At 28.5% G+C, this 19,147-nt stretch overlaps 1 protein-coding gene across 2 annotated transcripts in view; it reads left to right on the top strand.

Annotated features, from left to right (window-relative positions):
* Positions 1–19,147, top strand: part of LOC142331070 (solute carrier family 12 member 9) — a 126,595-nt gene that overhangs the window by 14,768 nt on the left and 92,680 nt on the right. For both annotated transcript variants that reach the window (XM_075376736.1, XM_075376727.1), the window contains 2 exons: positions 10,218–10,352; positions 14,926–15,060. In XM_075376736.1, the coding sequence (XP_075232851.1) occupies positions 10,218–10,352; positions 14,926–15,060 (270 nt within the window). The remainder of the gene's footprint in view (positions 1–10,217; positions 10,353–14,925; positions 15,061–19,147) is intronic.

Below are 19,147 nucleotides of genomic sequence, written 5' to 3'. Positions count from 1 at the left end.
AATATCTGTTACTGGTGACATTACCAGCTACCTGATCTGGTAATGTTAGTCTGCGTATAAGTCATCCACAGGATCAGAATTTGTATTATTGCTTGAAGCTTATTTTACTAATTTTATATTAAGTTTTCAAATCAACTTTAACTTTATTAAATTAATGAAGATTTCTTTTATTTAGCAGCACAACACAAAATGCCATTTCTCCAAAGAAATAAGACTTTATGAATCCATTATATTAATTACTCTCTCAAAAATCTTTGGCCTTGCTAATCACTTGTTCTGTTTTCTCTCAGCTTTCTTTTTGTAATAGGTGTTTAAATGAAATTATCTATTGTAACAATCCTAGAATTGTGCAGGCTCTGTAGAAAAAATATTAGTGAAGAGTTAACCTGGTTGATTACTGAAATAAGCCTTTGCAAACATATTTCATTTTGTAGTATTGTGTTTTCACAATGTAGAGGGCAATTAAAGCCTCTTTTAATGATTCATTTTGAAACACTATTATTTTCATTGTTCAAAGATATTAAATTAAAATAATAAAATATTGTAAATCTGGTTTTGAGGTCTTTTGAATAATCCTCTGTAATTCACTAAAGTATTACTATTTTTACACGCTTTTCTTTAACATGGATCAACCATGTTCCCAAATCTTGCAACCATAATTAAACTCATTTCCTGAAGTCATACATTGGTGAAATTTACACAGTGACATAAATCAAGTGACAATACAATATTCAATTGTTAATTTCATGTATTTCTATATTTTACATAAGGAACGTTTATGTATAAGTCATCGGAAAAACAAGGGGAACATCTTGAGGAAGGGAGCTGAATTGATGAGATGTGGCTATCGATTCAGCTGATTTAGACTGCCGATTCAGTATGAGTGGATCAGATGGCGCTGTTCAAGCAGATTTTAATACAACTATTGTAAATATACCTTCTAAAATTTATGCACATTAATCATCTGATTTAGTTATAAATAACTGGTGTCATTTATAGTAATGGAAACTAATTCTTCAGGTTAAACTGCATATAAATATTTTTTTTGTTTGCTAAAAAATTAAACCAATAAAAATAAAAACTTACTTGTCAATTTAAATACTTGTACAATTAAAAAAATAAATAGATGTGTTTGTATGTATATATATGTGTGTGTGTGTGTGTGTGTATGTGTGTGTGTGTGTGTGTGTGTGTGTGTGTGTATACATACACACAGCCAACCAGGAAGAGGATCGCAGAAATCCAAAATCATAGCAAAATCACAGTTGATCTGTGATAATGTTTAATAAAACATAAAAATAATGTTTAATAAAGTAATGCAAATGTATTAAAATGACTAATACTGTACTGCATTACAGTATTATAATACATGCACTATTATTAAGGTCTATCGGTAAATAATAAAATAAAATATAGTACACCAGACTATTATGTAACTGGTAAAAGTAATATCCAGAAGTTTATTCATGTTACATGTTAACATATAACAAATTTTCACCATCACTAATACTGTATGTGAATAGATTGTGTAAATACAGTAGTGTATGTACCAACCATGTAATGCATTAACAAACACTTATTAAAACTGCAGTAGCTAATGAAAAAAAAAATTACATAGATATTAAAATAAAAAATGAATAAATTGTGCATTTTACTCTTTAAGATATTTTTTTTAAAATAAGTTGTGATTGATTGTTATTTTAGTGACTGAAAACAGTTTCTTTTAATTGAACTTTGTAGTTTGTGTAGCATAGTAATACTGCTCAATCAACTATCGTCCTATCATATCCACAATGATCATCTATAGTACAGTCATATTCAAAATCATATTCAAAACAAGCACACATTAAAGTGGCAAATGAGTGGAATAAAACCTACCAGAAAACGAAGAAGAAATATTGAATTTTTACCTTCTTTATAAACTTTTAAATAATTTTTTTCTGAGAGGCATTGCAGTTAAGTCGCAACACAGTTAAACCACTCACAGATAATCGAAGTTGACTGTATATATGTTATACAGTCAAATTACACATGTGCGCACACACACACACATTCTTTGTGCATTTTTAATTTTTACATTAATGATTGGAAATGCATCATAAAATTTCAGCAGTTTTTCTATTGGGAATAATACACCTAATTATGATGCTATGTTAAGATTTTGGCCACTGTTTTTGAAATTGTATATTTCAAATATATGCTGAAAAGCTTAATAAAATAGTTTCTCTATGAAAAAAGAGTTTTTAATTTTCTTAAGTGTGAAGTCTGGTTTTTGTGGTGGTCATGCCTTCTATCTACCCCTTCGTAAAACATTTTCCATGACTGTCACAAACAGATGCTTACAAACAGCATAGCTGTAAAGGATGTTATTTCAAGAGGAGGACTATTTTGTTGAACTATGGTATTGTCACTTATAATTTTTGGCATGCAGCTAACTAATCCCTTTTTTATTCGAAAGATAAAACAAATATAGGTAAATAAAAGTTTACTATAAAAAAAATGTTGAACAATTTAATCATAAATGAAAAAAAAAAAAACATTCATTTTGATAGCCTAGTTTTTCCTCTTGGAAATGTAGTTGATTATAAAGAGGCTCAGATTTTAAAAGATAAAAAATATAATTTCTTGTAATTGTAATCATTATTTTACAAAGAACTTTTTTTTAAATTCTTAATCTAATAAAGTAAAAGAGTTATTACAAATCTTACATTAAGAAAAATATGTCAATCTTATTCTTGTGATTTGTTTTTTTTTAAGTAAATATTATTGTATTAAGAATAAAAAACAAATATTTTAAACAGGAAATGTGTGAACAAAGTAAATTATGATTGTAATAATAATGGAATATAAAATTTAACAGAGCTAAAAGTCAAACAACAAGGATGTTTTGATTCCTTTAACTTATAACTGTAGTAGTAATTAAGTAGTGATATGAGATTAAAACAATCTCTTGTTGATGTTATTATCTCAGCAAAACATTTTACTTAATCATATAACAAAATCTTTAAAAAGTTTAAAATTCACCTGAAAGAAAATAAAAAAAAAAACAAATTTAATATCAAAATATTCTTAAAACAATGAAATTTGAATGATGAAGATTTGCCTAAAAATAATTTAAATATTTAGGTTTGAAAAGTTGTAGAAATTAGAAATAAAAATGAAATAAAATCATAAATAAATAAATAGCATTTACAGAGAAATAAGGTCTAAAAAACTTACGTGGAAGTGTATTTCTGCAATGAGAAAATAGCATTTAAATAAAATATATATTTACTACTGTCTCTTTCTACGGTACATAAAATAAAAATAAAAACTTTTAAATCTGATAAATTGTGAATTCTAAGCATATAATGAAATAGTAACAACCTATAAGAAAGAGGTAACTTGAAATTTGAAAATCGATCCTTTGATTTAGGAGTTATAAACATTTCAAAATTGAATGAAATTGTTTGACCAATTTTATTAAACAAGACATTAAGGAACGGTAATAACCAGAAAGAATGAGACACTTCAGATTATGTAACGTCAGTTAGGTACAGAAAAAATATGAACCCAAGACTCTTTTTATCATGTGTCTTTCTTTTTCCTATTTAGCCTCCGGTAATTACATTTCAGATAATACTTCAGAGGATGATATGTATGAGTACAAATGAAGTGTAGTCTTATACAGTCTCAGTTCGACCATTCCTGAGATGTGTGGTTAATTGAAACCCAACCACCAAAGAACACCGGTATCCACGATATAGAATTCAAATCCGTGTAAAAATAACTTACTTTACTAGGACTTGAACGCTGGAACTATCAACTTCCAAATCAGCTGATTTGAGAAGACGCATTTACCACTAGACCAACCGGGTGGGTTTTTTTATCATGTGTCTGGATACCCTAAACTTCACATTTCAACTGTATGTTTGCATTCAAAGCATGTTTTATTTCACAAGTCCATATGATGATGTTATGTCAGTAAATATGACCAGGCACATGAAATTTATCTTTATCACATAATATAATATTTTGCTTAAATTTGTCTCGATGAGTGTGTTTACAGTTTAAGCATACCTTTTAGGGTTATCACTTGGGTGGAGTGCATGTAATAGCTGAAGTTTTAACTGATAAATTAACTTAGTGATCATTAGTTTTATTAAAATCTTGTTCTTGATCATATTTCTGCTAGATTTCTTCAAACCCCTTATTTAGCTCTTCACACAGCTCCAACAAACTGAATGAGCTGTTGTTAGCTCATTCTTTACTAACAACAGATGACCTGCCGAAATAGGTTTTTCTTTTATCTAAAAAGATGCCAGTTTCATTAAGCTCATGATCCTATGTTGAATACTATTAACCTGCAATGACTATTAAAATAATGTCAAATTAATTACTTCAGTTCTCTGTAGAGCTTATCTGTATGAAGATGCTCAGAAAGCTTTACAGGGTTTATTCTTGTTATTTATTATTTATTCAGAAGTCTATTCATTTACGCATAATTTAATTGAGATTTAAGATTTTAGCGTAGCTAGAATTTTTATTGTAGCATATTATTTTTATTTTAGCTTAGATTTTAGCCAATTAATTAAGATTTAGGCTTCAATTTAATTGAAGCTAAATCTTAATATTGGCCATGAAATGTTTATCCTTGTTACTTAGTAAAAATCTGCATGAGTAGGCAATTGCATAAAATTTCAGTTATGTCATTATTTTCAATGAAGTGTTTATTGTAGAACTTAGAATTTTCTTTTACACCTTTGTTTTGCTGCTGTTCAAATTTGTCATCTTTTTAAAAAATAACATTTTTTAAACACATGGACAATGTGTTTGTGCAGAAAATATCAATGATTTTTTTTTAGACATGAACATGCTTTAACATTTATTTTAACAAAGAAGATGACTGTTGAATGAAATGAGAGAAAAAGACCCAGTTATTACAAATTGAACAACAAACCAGTCAGTACACTAAGTATTACATCCTTTGACTGGCTATTTAAAAATCAGTATTACATTATTAAAATCACAAAAACCAATCTTAGGCCGGAGCAGAGAGAAAAAATTATTTAAATAGTAACTGCAAAACGAGGTCGTTTTGCAGTTTAAAAGTTTTTTTAAGTTTTGGCTGTTCATTTTGTATTTATTTTTGCAACTTTATTTTCAGTAACTGAAGCGCATTACTTTTTCAAGACTTGAAAAATCTTACTAGTATTACTTTTATTATAAAAGTGTTATTCCATTTAGAATATGATCTGGATTGTGTAAAGAAATGTAAAAATTAAACCAAAAAAAATCAAGTATAACAGTTTGTTGTATAGTTGTAATGAAGGAGGAGTAGGGCTGGCTAGGATTCTTGCTCAAAAAAAGCATGTATGATGTAATGATAACCGATACAATATTGAATTGTAAAGAGTATTTCATTTGAACAAGGGGGAGTCAATATTTACATTGTGTCTCATAAGATAAATGTAAATGCAATTCTTACACTTTATTAACGGAAAAAATGTATAGAAAAAAATAGTTACGTAAAGTTCATAATAAATGTATAAATAATTTGAAATAATTCAAATTTGAAAGCCATTGGATAGTAAACACATTGGGTAATATTAGTTAAAGCATAACTTCAGCTGAACAAATGATGCTTGTGAGAGCAGTGAGATTTCACCATCAGCTAGTCCCTAAGATGAATGAGATCTTATGAATTGCTGGGCTGAATGCCACCTACATTTCTATGGACTTAGCTGTTGACAAGCAACCTTATATTTGATTTAGTGAAGAGTACAACAGCAAACAACCTGAATTTTCTCTTTTTCCAGTCTTTTTCCTTTGGGATGATTGTTCTTGAAGAAGGACATGTCATTTTTGTATCTCATGTCAGGTTGCCTATAACAAGGCATCTAATAAAAACATATAATGCATATTGCTAAATAGCACTTATTCTTGTTAGTAATGTAGACTAAAGACACAGGTACATTAATTTTTTTTTGTAGCTCAAACTGACATTATTTCTTTAAGCATTATTCAGAGATTTACTTATAAACACCTACCTACAAATTTGTCAGTTATATACTACATTAATGTTATTATTGTTAACATCTATTTATACAGTTTTGTGAGAAAAACAATTATTATTTTTTAATCCACTAAAAATGTAATCTTAAATTTTTAAATAATTATTTTGTTAATTTATTTACATGCAATGGCCATTAACCACTATTAAATATCAGCAATATCTAGTGAAAATGTATTCAGAATAGTTTAACTAGATCAGTGATCAATGATCACTAATCAGTGATTCCTAACCCTTTTTAATTCTACAACCTCCAAAAATTAAACAAAAAAAAATGTAATGTACCTTGGCAACTCTCCAACCACAACCCAATGAAAGCTAGTTAAAACTATTTAGTTGCATTGATGGCGATGGGTGTGAATGTGCATGTATAAAGTGTAGATACATGAGCAGTTTACATGTTCCAACTTGATGTGACATGCCCCTTGTAATTTGGTCTGCTTGCATAATATTCGCTGTGAGACCATCGTGTTCAAACATGCATGTGATACGTTTGAACACATTGTGCTCTCAGCTGTTTAAAAGAGGCATAAGGGATTGTAGAAATCAGTTTAGTTTCAAATGCGAAGTATGCATCTGATGACTTTATTTAAGTTTTTGAAAGAGTAGTTTCATTGAAAGTTTTCAGTTTTTTACTGTGCAGTCAAATGGTGTAACCATTTTTTTTTTTTTTTAATTAGATTCTTATGCAAATAGATAAAGTTGTGAAAAAATTAAGTAAGTCATCTACATCCAGTGATCAGTTTGTAAAAAGACAAGATTGTACAATGATAAGATATGTAAACTATGGTTTTACCTCATTAGACGTAAAGACATAGTGCATTGTTTGCTTTCAAATCCTCTCCAATGAAAGAATAAAGCCATCAGAATTAATTTGACACTTGAAAACTAACTAAATATCCAGATTATAAAAGCATACACTTGGAATTTTTTGAAGGAAAATGATACGTTTAGAAATCAGTAAGCTTCTATTAGTAAATCAAGCCATGCTGATGAGAGTAAACTTTTTTTTTTTGAGGTGAAGGAACCCCATTTACGGGCACCAAAGCAGTGTCAGACTTGCTAACAGGTTCCGCAAGCTGTTACAGAAAATGTGTATATATTCCTGTGCACTACTAACTAAACCGCCACCCCTGGCGACTCCACCTCCTGGGAAACCACTAATAAAGCATTACTTCTAGAGGGGGATAAGCGCCCACACACACACACACATTCAGTCTCCACAAGAAAACATTATCCGTACCAGACCACTACTCGCACACATTGCAAACCACAAATACCTAAAGGAGGAAAACATCTAGAAAAAAAAGAAAGTAAACTTGATGCATCTGATCTCATAGCATTAAACGTAGCTATATTGCCTGCTGCAATTTATATGGTCAGTGTTTTAATAGGTGTAGAAGAAGCAAAAAAAACTGAAAGAATCCTGTTTTCTAACAATACAGTAACAGGTCGAATTGATAACATGGCTGCCAATGTTCACTATCAGCCAATTCAGCAATTGAATTTCAATTGAAATTTTTTAGTATTCAATTTGATGTGGCAAACATTTATCAGTCTTATGTTTTGTGAGATATGAATGGGATAGGTACTGATATCAATACCTTTTCATGCAACAGGACAATGTCTTTTTGATGTTTTTTTTATGAAGCTACTAAAAACTATAACATAGATTGCACACAATGTATTGCAGTATGTAGTGATGTGCAAAGGTGATAATAGGACAAAATGTGGGTTTCTGAAAAAATTAAAAAATTGTCTTGTACCAAGGGTGGAATGGACGCTTTCCTTCCATCAGACGTGCTCTTTCCGTAAAAAATATGCTGGAAAATCTCAAAAGAAATTCTTTGTAAAGCTTTAAAAATGGTTAATTTTATTAAAATTTTACAATTACAGAATAGGAGGCTGTTTGATAAACTACGTGATGAAATGGGCGAAAAGAAAAAATCTATTTGTTTCCATGTACAATTCAGTTTAGTTATCACAGGGGAAAGTGTTAATCCAGTTATTGGCATTGTGAGATGAATTAATAGTATTTTTTAGAGTAAACAAACACCATTCTCAATGTTTTTTTTTTTCAGAATGATGAGTATATGTTTCTGTTTGTTTACTTAGCTGATGTATTTTCACATTTAAACAATTTGAATGTGAATTTACAAGAACGTGGTAGAAACATTTTATTAATGACAAACAAAGTTCTTCATGCTTTCATTAAGAAACCTGATATTTGGATTACTCCTCTTCAAAGTAAAAATTTTGATATGTTTCCACTCGCTTCTGATTCTATTGAGAAAAATTTGGATTAAGAAGACACTATTATTCACCACAGTTTGGATAGCATGAAGATGCATTTGCGCAAGCTAAAAATTCAGTTGTCAGAGTATTTTCTGGAAGATAAAAATGATTCCTTGAAGAAATGGGTACTGAATCCATTTAGTGAAAACTTGCAGCTGCTAAGTTACCAGTTGAGATTCACTACCAGCTCATTGAAATGTTTGCCGATAAAATATTATAATTACAGTTCACATCTGCAGATTTAAATATTTGTTAGCTTTCTTGTCAAAATGAATATGGAAAATTAGTCACAGAAACATTGAAAATATTAATCCCTTTTGCAATATCTTACCTCTACGAAAAGAGTTTTTCATCTATGGTTGCACTAGAAACTAAATGTAGGAAATCTTTTATTACTTGAAAATAATTTCTTTTGTGCGTTTCTAACATAAATCCACATATGGAGAAACTTTTAAATGAAAAACAAACATAACCATCTCATTAATTAGTGTCTTTACATGTGTAATTATAAATGTAAGTAAAATGTTTATAATAAATAATTTTTTTTTTTGTCAGAATGATTTCATTATTTTTAATGTCTAAAGTTGTAGCCTAATTTTACAACCCCTCCTTTCATATCACTATGACCCCCAGGTTGAGAAATGCTACTTTAGGTGATTGGCAGAGAATGGATTATTAAGTGTGATATGCTAAGACATAATCCTTACTTCACACTGTTGGAAGCAATTGGTTTAAAGAATGCAGTTTATCATTTTACCTTGAACTAACGTTACCAATGGTCATTAATGATTACATTAACAAATAATATTTTTAATTAGTTTTATTAATCATGGCTCATTGGTATTGATATATAATTAATTTATTTATATAATAGTTTTAACTTGCCAACAATCTTTAATAGTATGTTTTGAGTGCTCTCAGATTAGTAATCCATCTTCAGGAACATTGATGTGTTATAATTATAATTATTTACTTCATATATCATTAATTATACTAACTTGAATTTATGAACAAAAATTATAAATATAACAATTGATTGTCAAAAGGTAAAATAATATGAACGTTATCCCTTATATCAGTATGAAGGTCTCAACTGTTATGTTCATTGGCATGAAGCAGTATAACCAACCTAAGAATCAAAATTATTATTTAATGTTTGTTTGAATAATACATCATTTTCTAATTTTGTTTGCTCATTTATCAAGTTTTTATTATTTAAGTATATATAATACTTTTCTATGATATATACTTTCTATAACACAATTTTACCTTCATAAAACAAATATTATATATACTTGAATAATAAAAATTTGATAATTGAACAAACAAAATTTGAAAATTATGTTATTCAAACAAATATTAAACAATAATTTTGATATTTAGGTTGGTTATACTGCTTTGTACTAATGAACATAACAATTGAGGTCTTTATACTGACATGGCGGATAACATTTACATTACCTTTTGATAATCAGTTGTTTTATTTATAATTTTTGTTTTTAAAATTCTAGTTAGTATTATTAATGATATGTGAAGTAAATAGTTATAACACATCAATGTTCCTGAGGATGGATTATTGTTACAAAAGCGCCTCGAATATACTATTAAAGATTGTTGGTAAGTGAAAACTATTATATAAATAAAATAATGTTTTATTTAATTTATAGTTAAAATAGTTGTATTTTTTCCTGAATCCAGTGATTTGTTATTTTGTAATTTATGTTTGATCACATGTTGCCTGAATATATAGGCAAATGCTGTATTTTTTATTTTAACTTAAGTTTTACTCAAGTTCAGTTCTTGTTGCTACATGTTACTTTTGTTACTGTTATTACTTTTGATATTTAATAGAAACATTGTTCTTTTATAGGTTACATTATTGGCAACGCAGGGCTGCTTACTACATTAGCTCAATTTGGCATAGCTTATGGGATTTTATTTTTTACTGTAGCTTCTGTGTGTGCAATTTCTACAAATGGTGCTGTTGAAGGAGGAGGAGCTTATTGTATCCTTTATAGATATATTATTAGTAAAACAAAAAATTTCCATGGCAGTTATAAATTAATTAAACTTCATTATTAGTTAAAATTGAAAGTATTTTTGTAAAATGTACTCATAAAAGATAAATATTATATGTATTTAGACTTTTACATGTATAGATAGAGGAATGTATAAGAAGTAATTCATAGTGGTATAATTTTATTTTTTGTAACAAATAATGTTTTATTTTTAACAAATGATGTTAAAACATTTCTTTAAAGGCTTTTACAACAAGGGTTTACTTTCTTATGATTGTTTATGGTATTATATGATTGTTTACAGAATTAATTAATTGAAAGTTAGAAGGTTCCAAATGAGAATTTCTCATTTCTTATGAATAACTACACATTTGTTTTTCACATTCATTTTTTTTAAGTACACTTCTGCCCAATTTGTTTTCTAACTTCTGATTTTGTGGTTATTTGTTGATTTTTTCCTAAGCAATTGATGGTGGTTCCACATCATTTGTTTGTTTGTTATGATACATCTTGCCCATGTACATGATCTGATTGATCATAAAATTTTTAATTTATGAGATTTTAATTATAACACTATTTTCATATAGTGTTATAATTAACAAATTATTTTTATAGAAAACAATGTTTTGTAGTAATTTTTTTAATGAGTTTGTATTTTATTGTCTGATCAAGTGGTCTGTATTTGTATAATTTAGTTTACCTTTGTTATTTTAAAAGTAAGTTGTGTATATTTCTTTGATATGGTGTTGAATATTACAGAGTTGTTTTCACAGATCATTCTGATTGGTAGACAATAAAACAGTTAATATTATTTTCTGAAGAAGTACACACCTTTCAAGAATGTATCACTAATTTTTATAAATACCCCTCTTCGTTGTAGAAAGTCAATAAAAAATCACAGTAAAGTATTCATCATAAAGTAAATAACAATGTATAGAAAAATATCAACCAAATTCTTGTTTTGAATTGAGTCCATTAATTGGTGAAAAATGTCATTTTTTTCTATATCTATCAATTTAATTGTCTTAAAGATACTTTATGTTGTAATGTTACATTGTTGCCATTTAAGGAATTCATTCTTTAGTTTAATACTGAAATTGCCAAAATTATTTTTGTTTGGTTTTATTTAATGGTATGTAAAAAATTATTGATTTGCTGCCAATTAAAAAGTGTAATAAAAAACAAACAACAAATTTTTATAATTTTTATGAAATTTTGAATAAAGTCTGAATACATTGACAATGTAATTAAATCGGATAGTCTTGACAGATATTTTCTGTTTTTGTAAATTTTTTATAAGAATTCAATCATTATTTATTGATTCTGAAGTCTATTTACAAGCGTCCATCTAGTTACTGTCACACAGCGAGGAGTTGTTGAAAATCCCAGACCTGTTATGAGACATTAAGCTTACAGCTAGACATCGTGTTACATAGGGGTCATTCCATTTGAAGTGTCCCAAAAAAACATAAGCTGGTTGCTTGACCAGTTCAAAAAAATTGAAACTTACCTGTTTGTTTCCTACATATTTCAGGACCTTAAAACTATTTATTTATTTTTTTATTTAAGAAGTTTGCCTGTGGTGGCCATTATTATTACAGTGCATACACCTGCTTTTGTAATTGTAAGGGTTTATGGAAAAAATCATAACTAAAAAACTATTGGTCCTGCAAGAATGAAACAAAAAGCAATTCAATCATATTTTCTCAAGATTGGTCCAGTGGTTTATTTACCTGTCTCTCTTCTTTCTATGAGAAATTTACCAATAAAGTTAAACATGAAAAACAGTGAAATTTTACTTTGGTCATTTTTTTTGAGTCGGAGATGGCATACACAGTTTGTTTTTTTTTTATATGTAGGTATATGTTAGCAGAGATTATCACAGATGGTTGAGGTAACTGGACTGTTGACTAGCAAGAAATGAGTGTTGAAGAAGGTTCAAAAAGTATACTGATGAATTCTTCAGTAGGTTTGACTAATGTCTCAAAAGATGCTCTTTTCTCAAATTGTATCCACTGTATGTAAGTGATGTTTTTAATGCAGTTGTGCTCGAAAGCTTCCTCAATCCTTCCCTTGACGTCTTCAAACCCAGTACAATTTTTGCAATTTCCAAAGTAGCAAGCTTCAGTTGGATTAGCACACACTACATATAGTAATATCTTTGTAAGACTTAATTGGTCACCCTACATCACCATACACAGTACTTAGGCCTGAGTTCATAGAACTTTTAAAATTTTATTTTCAGTACTGGATACATCTGTTTAAACAATGCAGAAGCTTCACCAAGATTACACAGAATTAATTTTCTCTGAACGTTTAATCATTTATCTTAAGAGAAATAAAATCTTTTTTCCAGGCATCATTCAACTTATTTCCTTACTCTCATACAGATCAGTTACTTTTTCTGCCATTTCAAAATCTAAAGTTTATCAAGTTTAGGATCAGGACCTGACATGACATGACATCTTTTTCTTTAACCAGGCTTTTTTGTAGCTTTCCTTGCAGTGTAGTTTGATATTCCAAATTCATCTTGAATGTCTTTCAGTCGACCTTCTAAGGAGCGTTATTAATATTTGCATCCTGATATTCTTATTATCTGTAGTATTACATTTTTCTTTCAATTGGTTGATAATGTCACGGTCAGAGGAGAGAGGAATAGTATTTTGTTCAGAATCTGAATCCATGTTTAATATTTTGCTTTTGAACACGACTGCTTTTTTCTTAAGCTTATCCTGAGGGTATTTTCTCTCACATAGTTGTTTTTTTCTGAATAGGTGATTCATTTAAAACAATAAAACTTTTGCTCATAGCATTTACAGCTTTACCATTTTCTGGGGAACAAAGGATCTAATTGTTGAAATTCTTCATGAGAAGTAGATTCTTCAGCATTATTTTTAGCAGATGCTTCTAACTCTGCAGCATGTATCACAAATTTTGTAACCTTGTTTAAGAAAAGTAAATGTTTGGACAAAGTTCTTTCTTACACTTCTCAGGTCTTTCTTACAGGATTTATGACTTGACTTTTCAAATGGATTGCAGCAGTACATTTTACTTGAAGGTGTAGAAGATGATGGTTTCATGCTGGTCACTATGTTCTTGTCCTAGGCTATAATGAATTAGTCATAAAACCCCAAACCTGTAGAGAGAGGCAAGCTCAGTTAACTGAAAAATCAAAAATCAACAAGCTGAAAAATCTGAAAAAAAAAAAGTTTTGAATCACTTTATAGATATGATATTCCTATTGGGGAGTACACCACTGAACCTTCTGTTCCAAAAGGTGATACAAACTGAATATTACTTGTCTCAACAGGATGAAATATGTACATTCTTTTGCTGGCATTACGAGTTCATGTCATGACGTGCCACTCTTCTGCCTCATCAAGTGACTCAGACTGGAAGGGGAGGGTTTTCATTGATTGAATTTCAATTAGCAATTGCCACATAGAGGGAACAGTTGGAATATTCTACTGTACCTAATTATTACAAAATTATTTTTTAACATGATCCTATTGTAATCCTATTATGAAATGTTTACCAGATGTTTACCAGTAGATTTTTTCAAATTTAAAAAAATACCCTTTTGGATATATTCAAGGTCAAATAATGTTTTTTGGTGATCTTGAATTATTATTATCACAACACCTTGCCACGTGAGATGTCATATGAAAGCCCATTCCAAGTTCTTTAAACTGACACCAAAATGAGCTCTCTTTCTCTTATAGGAGCTTAGAAATTTATTCTTTTGAACCTTGTTTACTGCTTTTTTACAGGGTCCTACACAGAAAACTAAGTGACTGAAAAGTCTGAAAAAAAATTTTTTTCATCACTTCATGGGTAGAGCCATTTTATTTGAATTACTGGACATGAATCTGATAAATACATTTATTTTTATTGATTTGATGTGGAATGACCCAGAAGGTATTAATAGAGTAGATGCAAATGTTTGGAAAAATTGCATTCAACATGTAATTAAAGAATAACAAAAAGTATGGAATGCGAGCAGACAGTTTACATGAAAATATTATTGAAGATATAGTGATAAATTTGAGAAATGATGACATAGTCCAATAGACAGTAGCTAATTAGATATTGATGAAATACTTTGAAATAACTAATATTTTTTCTACTTTACTTGAGAAATTTTAATATAATGAGTGTACTTAATTAAAATTTTTATTTTTAAGGTAAATATATAATTTTTTTCAAAATTTTCTAATTTTTTTATTACAAGCTATTTATTTACTTGTTAGTTATTCGTAATAGTTGGTTACTAGTTAGTTATTCATTTACAAGTTAGTTCATTTTAATGTTAAAAGTAAAAAGAATTGTTTTTTCCCAGATGTATTGTACCAAATTAAATTAGAATCATCATACTGTTATGTTTTGGTTTGCTGCTCGCTTTCACGAAACAAATTATAGTATAATATTTTCTGTTTTCTAGTAAATAGTTTTTTAACTGTATAATATGTAATAAATAACAGGATAAATAGTTTTAAAACAAATTGTATTAACGGTTTTGTTACAAGTTATGAAATCTATTTTTCTTATGTAAATATTCAGTTATGATTAGCAGAACACTTGGTCCAGAATTTGGCGGATCAATTGGAACACTGTTCTTTCTGGCTAATGTAGTGAGTAGTGCTCTTTACATTGTTGGTTGTGCTGAAGGTTTAGTTGAAAACTTTGGGCCTTCAGGTATGTAAGTTAACTTTTACTATTTTGCATGAGTGGAACAAACTATATCTGATATACCATAATACATAAGTGATTTAAATTTAAAATTAGATTTTAGTTTATACATATATACATTTAACATGTAATGATTGTTATTCATTTCCTGATACAGTATTTTATAACTGATGATGAATCCATTTGTTCAAAAATTAAGCAATAAGTTTAATAAATAAATTATTATATTAACAGGTGATTAAAAACTGCACATCAATACTTCAGATAATTGGAGCATATTTGGGACATTATTATAAAAAAATGTTCCTGCAAACAATGTCCAGAACATTTATTTGTTTCTGTGTTTTGGCTAGTGAAATTTTTTGCCCTGATTTTTGCTCCAAAGGTAAAATTAAGACAAACACTGAGATTTTTGATCCAAATGAAGGGGTGAATGTGGTGATTTTTTATTTTTAACTAAAAAATTGAATGATAGGTTCCAGAACTATATTTTTGAGCTTCTGATGATGTCCAAAAAATTGGAATTGAAAAAAGAGTTTTTTTTAATTAACTTCGTTAAATTGCTAATAAACTAATTAAAATTTTGGCGACATTTATAGAGAATTTATTTTGAGAAAAGGTTAGTAAATCACCTCTGTAAAGTTTCAGGAATTTAACTTTTGTCAGAAATTCAAAATAAACAGAAATGTGGATAAACATTACATTTTTGAAAATAACAAAAATTTTCTTTATAATACTAAAATAAATAACTTAAATTTAAAAAGTTGTTTGTAAAAATATTTAATTATCTGAGAGATTTTAAATATTTCAAGAGTTGGCAATAACAGCTGACCGACAATTAAATTTTATATATTGTATATTAATAATGTTCTGAACAGTTTTGTCTTTAAATTAAAGTTAATATAAAAAACCTTTCTGTACAAAATGGGTAAAATGCAGCATTTAGAAAAAAAAATTTATTTTGACATTTTTACATGACTTTTCAGAGTCTGTCTCCTTTGGCTAATAACAAGTGATGTAGCTAGTAAGAAAAAACACCATGTGCCATTATATTACTGAGATAAAGATCAGTAAGTGACAACAGTCATCTGTCTTTAGTTATTTGACATTTTGAAATACCATAGCCAAAGATAGATAATAGAAACTGCTGTTATTATCTTCTATATCCATGTAAAAGTAAAGTAGGGAAACATCCCAAGTATTTTTTAAAACTAGTTTTGAAGGTAATAGTCTCAGAAAAACAGATTTAAGAAGATTCTGCAGACAAAATGTTACATTTCTGCAAACAATGAATGCAATTTCTGAAGAATCCAAAGCTCTTTCAACAGCCAAATACAATATAATTTTAGATCTATTCAGTTTCTGCCTTCAGAGTGCCACTCACTTTATAAAAGCTTATGACACAAATGGTGCAGAGGACTTTGCATTTAAAAAGGATAAACAATTTTTTATGCAATAAACTATAATTTCGCAAAGATAATATATTAATTTCCTATAAATGATGTGACAATTAAAAGTACATAGACATGTTCTTTAAAAGTAAATCCCACTTTAATACAATCATTTTCACACTAACTTTATACTACTTTTCTTTAAAATATTTTGGCTTTGGTTCTGCTCAAGTAAATGATAAACACTGTGACACATTTTTTGGGGTTGTACAAGAAATAAAAATAGCCGCTGGTAGCACCACAAAATTATTTTATTTTGATTAATTAGTCGGTCACTACCAAAAGAAAACACTGCGACAATGTTCACATTTGACCTACACAATTTAACATCTTGACACAAACAACAATGATCTTAACCTACACACATGCTCGCACACACACACACACACACACTCCAAGGACACAACAGCATTGAAAGATACAAATCCATGCTTGTGTGGTTGCAAGTGAAGAAAACATGTGTGGTGTATAACTGCATGACATACAACTTATATTATTATAATTAGTCTGCTATTGATGAGTAGCATATATACTACACAGTTCATTTCAGTAGATTGTTTTGCCAATTCAATACTAACTGCTCTCTTAGAAAGTCTTCCTACTGAAACATTTCTAATTTAAAAGTATGAACTTTTGGTGTGACTGAACCAAATTCTACAATAAAACATTTTTTTTTAAGTTTACTTCAAAAGGTTTTCAGCCCTGTTTGCTACAGTTGCATTGCTGTCACTGCTGTTTTCACAATGACATCAGCCGATATTACTGTTGAATTGGTTTTTCATTGTTTTCAAACATGTATTTAAAATTTATTTAACATGTATTTTTCTAATCATTTATTTATTAACATCAGTGTTTTTTTTTTTTTTTTTTGTTTTTTTTTGTTTTTTTTATTTACATGTTTATGTATTTCATAATGTTCAAGTTTTAATGTTCTTTTTGGATTTATGTAATCTTAAACAGGATGTCCTTTTTGGATATTTGTAATATTAAAACAGTCTGACATCTTAACAGACTTTAACATTATAAAATATGTAAAATTAACAACATAATTCACATTTTGCACATTTTTCAATCACATTTTTTAATCTTGTTTAATTAAAAAAACACTGCTAGCAGTAACATAGCCAACATTAGTGAGAGGACAGCAAACTAATTATAAGGATTGTTGTAAAGATGATTGCAAATATTTTGAACTTTTATTATAAAATTTTATTTGGCTTGTCACAAAAGTTTATTCTCGATTTTTAATTAATATCATCACCAACCACTATGGATAAAAGCGTAAAAATAAGATGTCTAACACATTCTGCTGCTACTGTAATTCCTTTCTGCACACTACATTTCTTCCATCTGCTTGAAGTTTGGAGTAGACTATTATCATGAAAAGGATAAAAATGGTTCTAGTTCTCTGGGAAAATTTTTATAGAAATTCAGTGTCTGCTTTTTAAAACCTGAGCACTCAGAATTCTATTAAAATAAACTTAAATAAAGTATGACCACTGTTGATAACAGTAAAAAAAATACAGACTGGAAATATTTTGAATTTTCAAAACATTTTACATGAAAATGTGAATTTTCCCGTAATTATAACTTTGGTCTATACCATAGACTTTACATAAGAAGTTTTTGTTAATTGCATTCCAACAATTTTATGTTTTTTTAGTACTTCAAATTAAAAAAAATTATAATTTACAAATGTAGTGGAAATTTATAAAAATTAGTAAGTTATACAGAGATTGGCAAAAGTGTTCCTGGTTATTCATTTTTGGATTCGATATATAAAAATTAACAAAAAATGGTGATTTACTCAATTACCTTCATCTGCCATCCCAGTTATTGTATAACTAGATCTCATCTATAACTACTAAAAATTTATTTGACTGAAACAATCTAAATAGTTAATCAATAAATATTATAACAATAGTAATACAGTTCTATAGCTGTACAATCGCAATAAAATTGTTATATTGAATATGGTAGTGTGGTAATATTAATATTTCTGAGTTATTTTTATTATACTAATCTTTTTTTATCATTTATTGTCATTGTATTCTTTTATATTTTTTAATATTGATTACTAGTTAAATTGTTTTGATACCATTTTTTTTTTATTCCTATTTACCATTTACCTATTTACTTTTTGAAAATGGAAGTTTATTCTTTTATTAAAGTGGCATGCAACTTATATATGGATTGGCTGACTGCAATTGAACTGAAGTGCGTTGTCTGTATACAGAGTGTTTTCCTAACCTCCATTTCACTTAGAAAATAGTGTTTGGTTATTTTGCAGGAAAAGTTAAGAAAAACTAGAAACTTCTATCCTAGAGCTTGTGATCAAGGAAGACAAGAGGACTGGAGTTAGAACAAGTACTGCAACTTATTGAGGAAAATCCAGAGGACAGTACAAGAAGAGTTGGTTATATGAGCTTGTTGATCATATGACTGAAGAAATCTGTGAAGAAAACAGATAAATTAGTATCATGTGCAGAGTACAAATAATTAATGAAAATAACCGTCTGTCGAGACAAGCATTTTATAAGGTAATTTTACAAAAAGCGACCAGTAATCTGCTATTTCTCACTGAATTTCACTGATAAATGTAGACTCAATTGCAATGGAATGATCAATTTTCACAATAATCA

The sequence above is a fragment of the Lycorma delicatula genome, chromosome 1 (assembly GCF_047948215.1).
Source record: "Lycorma delicatula isolate Av1 chromosome 1, ASM4794821v1, whole genome shotgun sequence".
Lineage (NCBI taxonomy): Eukaryota > Metazoa > Arthropoda > Insecta > Hemiptera > Fulgoridae > Lycorma > Lycorma delicatula.
Note: the sequence above shows the minus strand (reverse complement) of the source record. Positions and strands in the feature narration are given on the sequence as shown.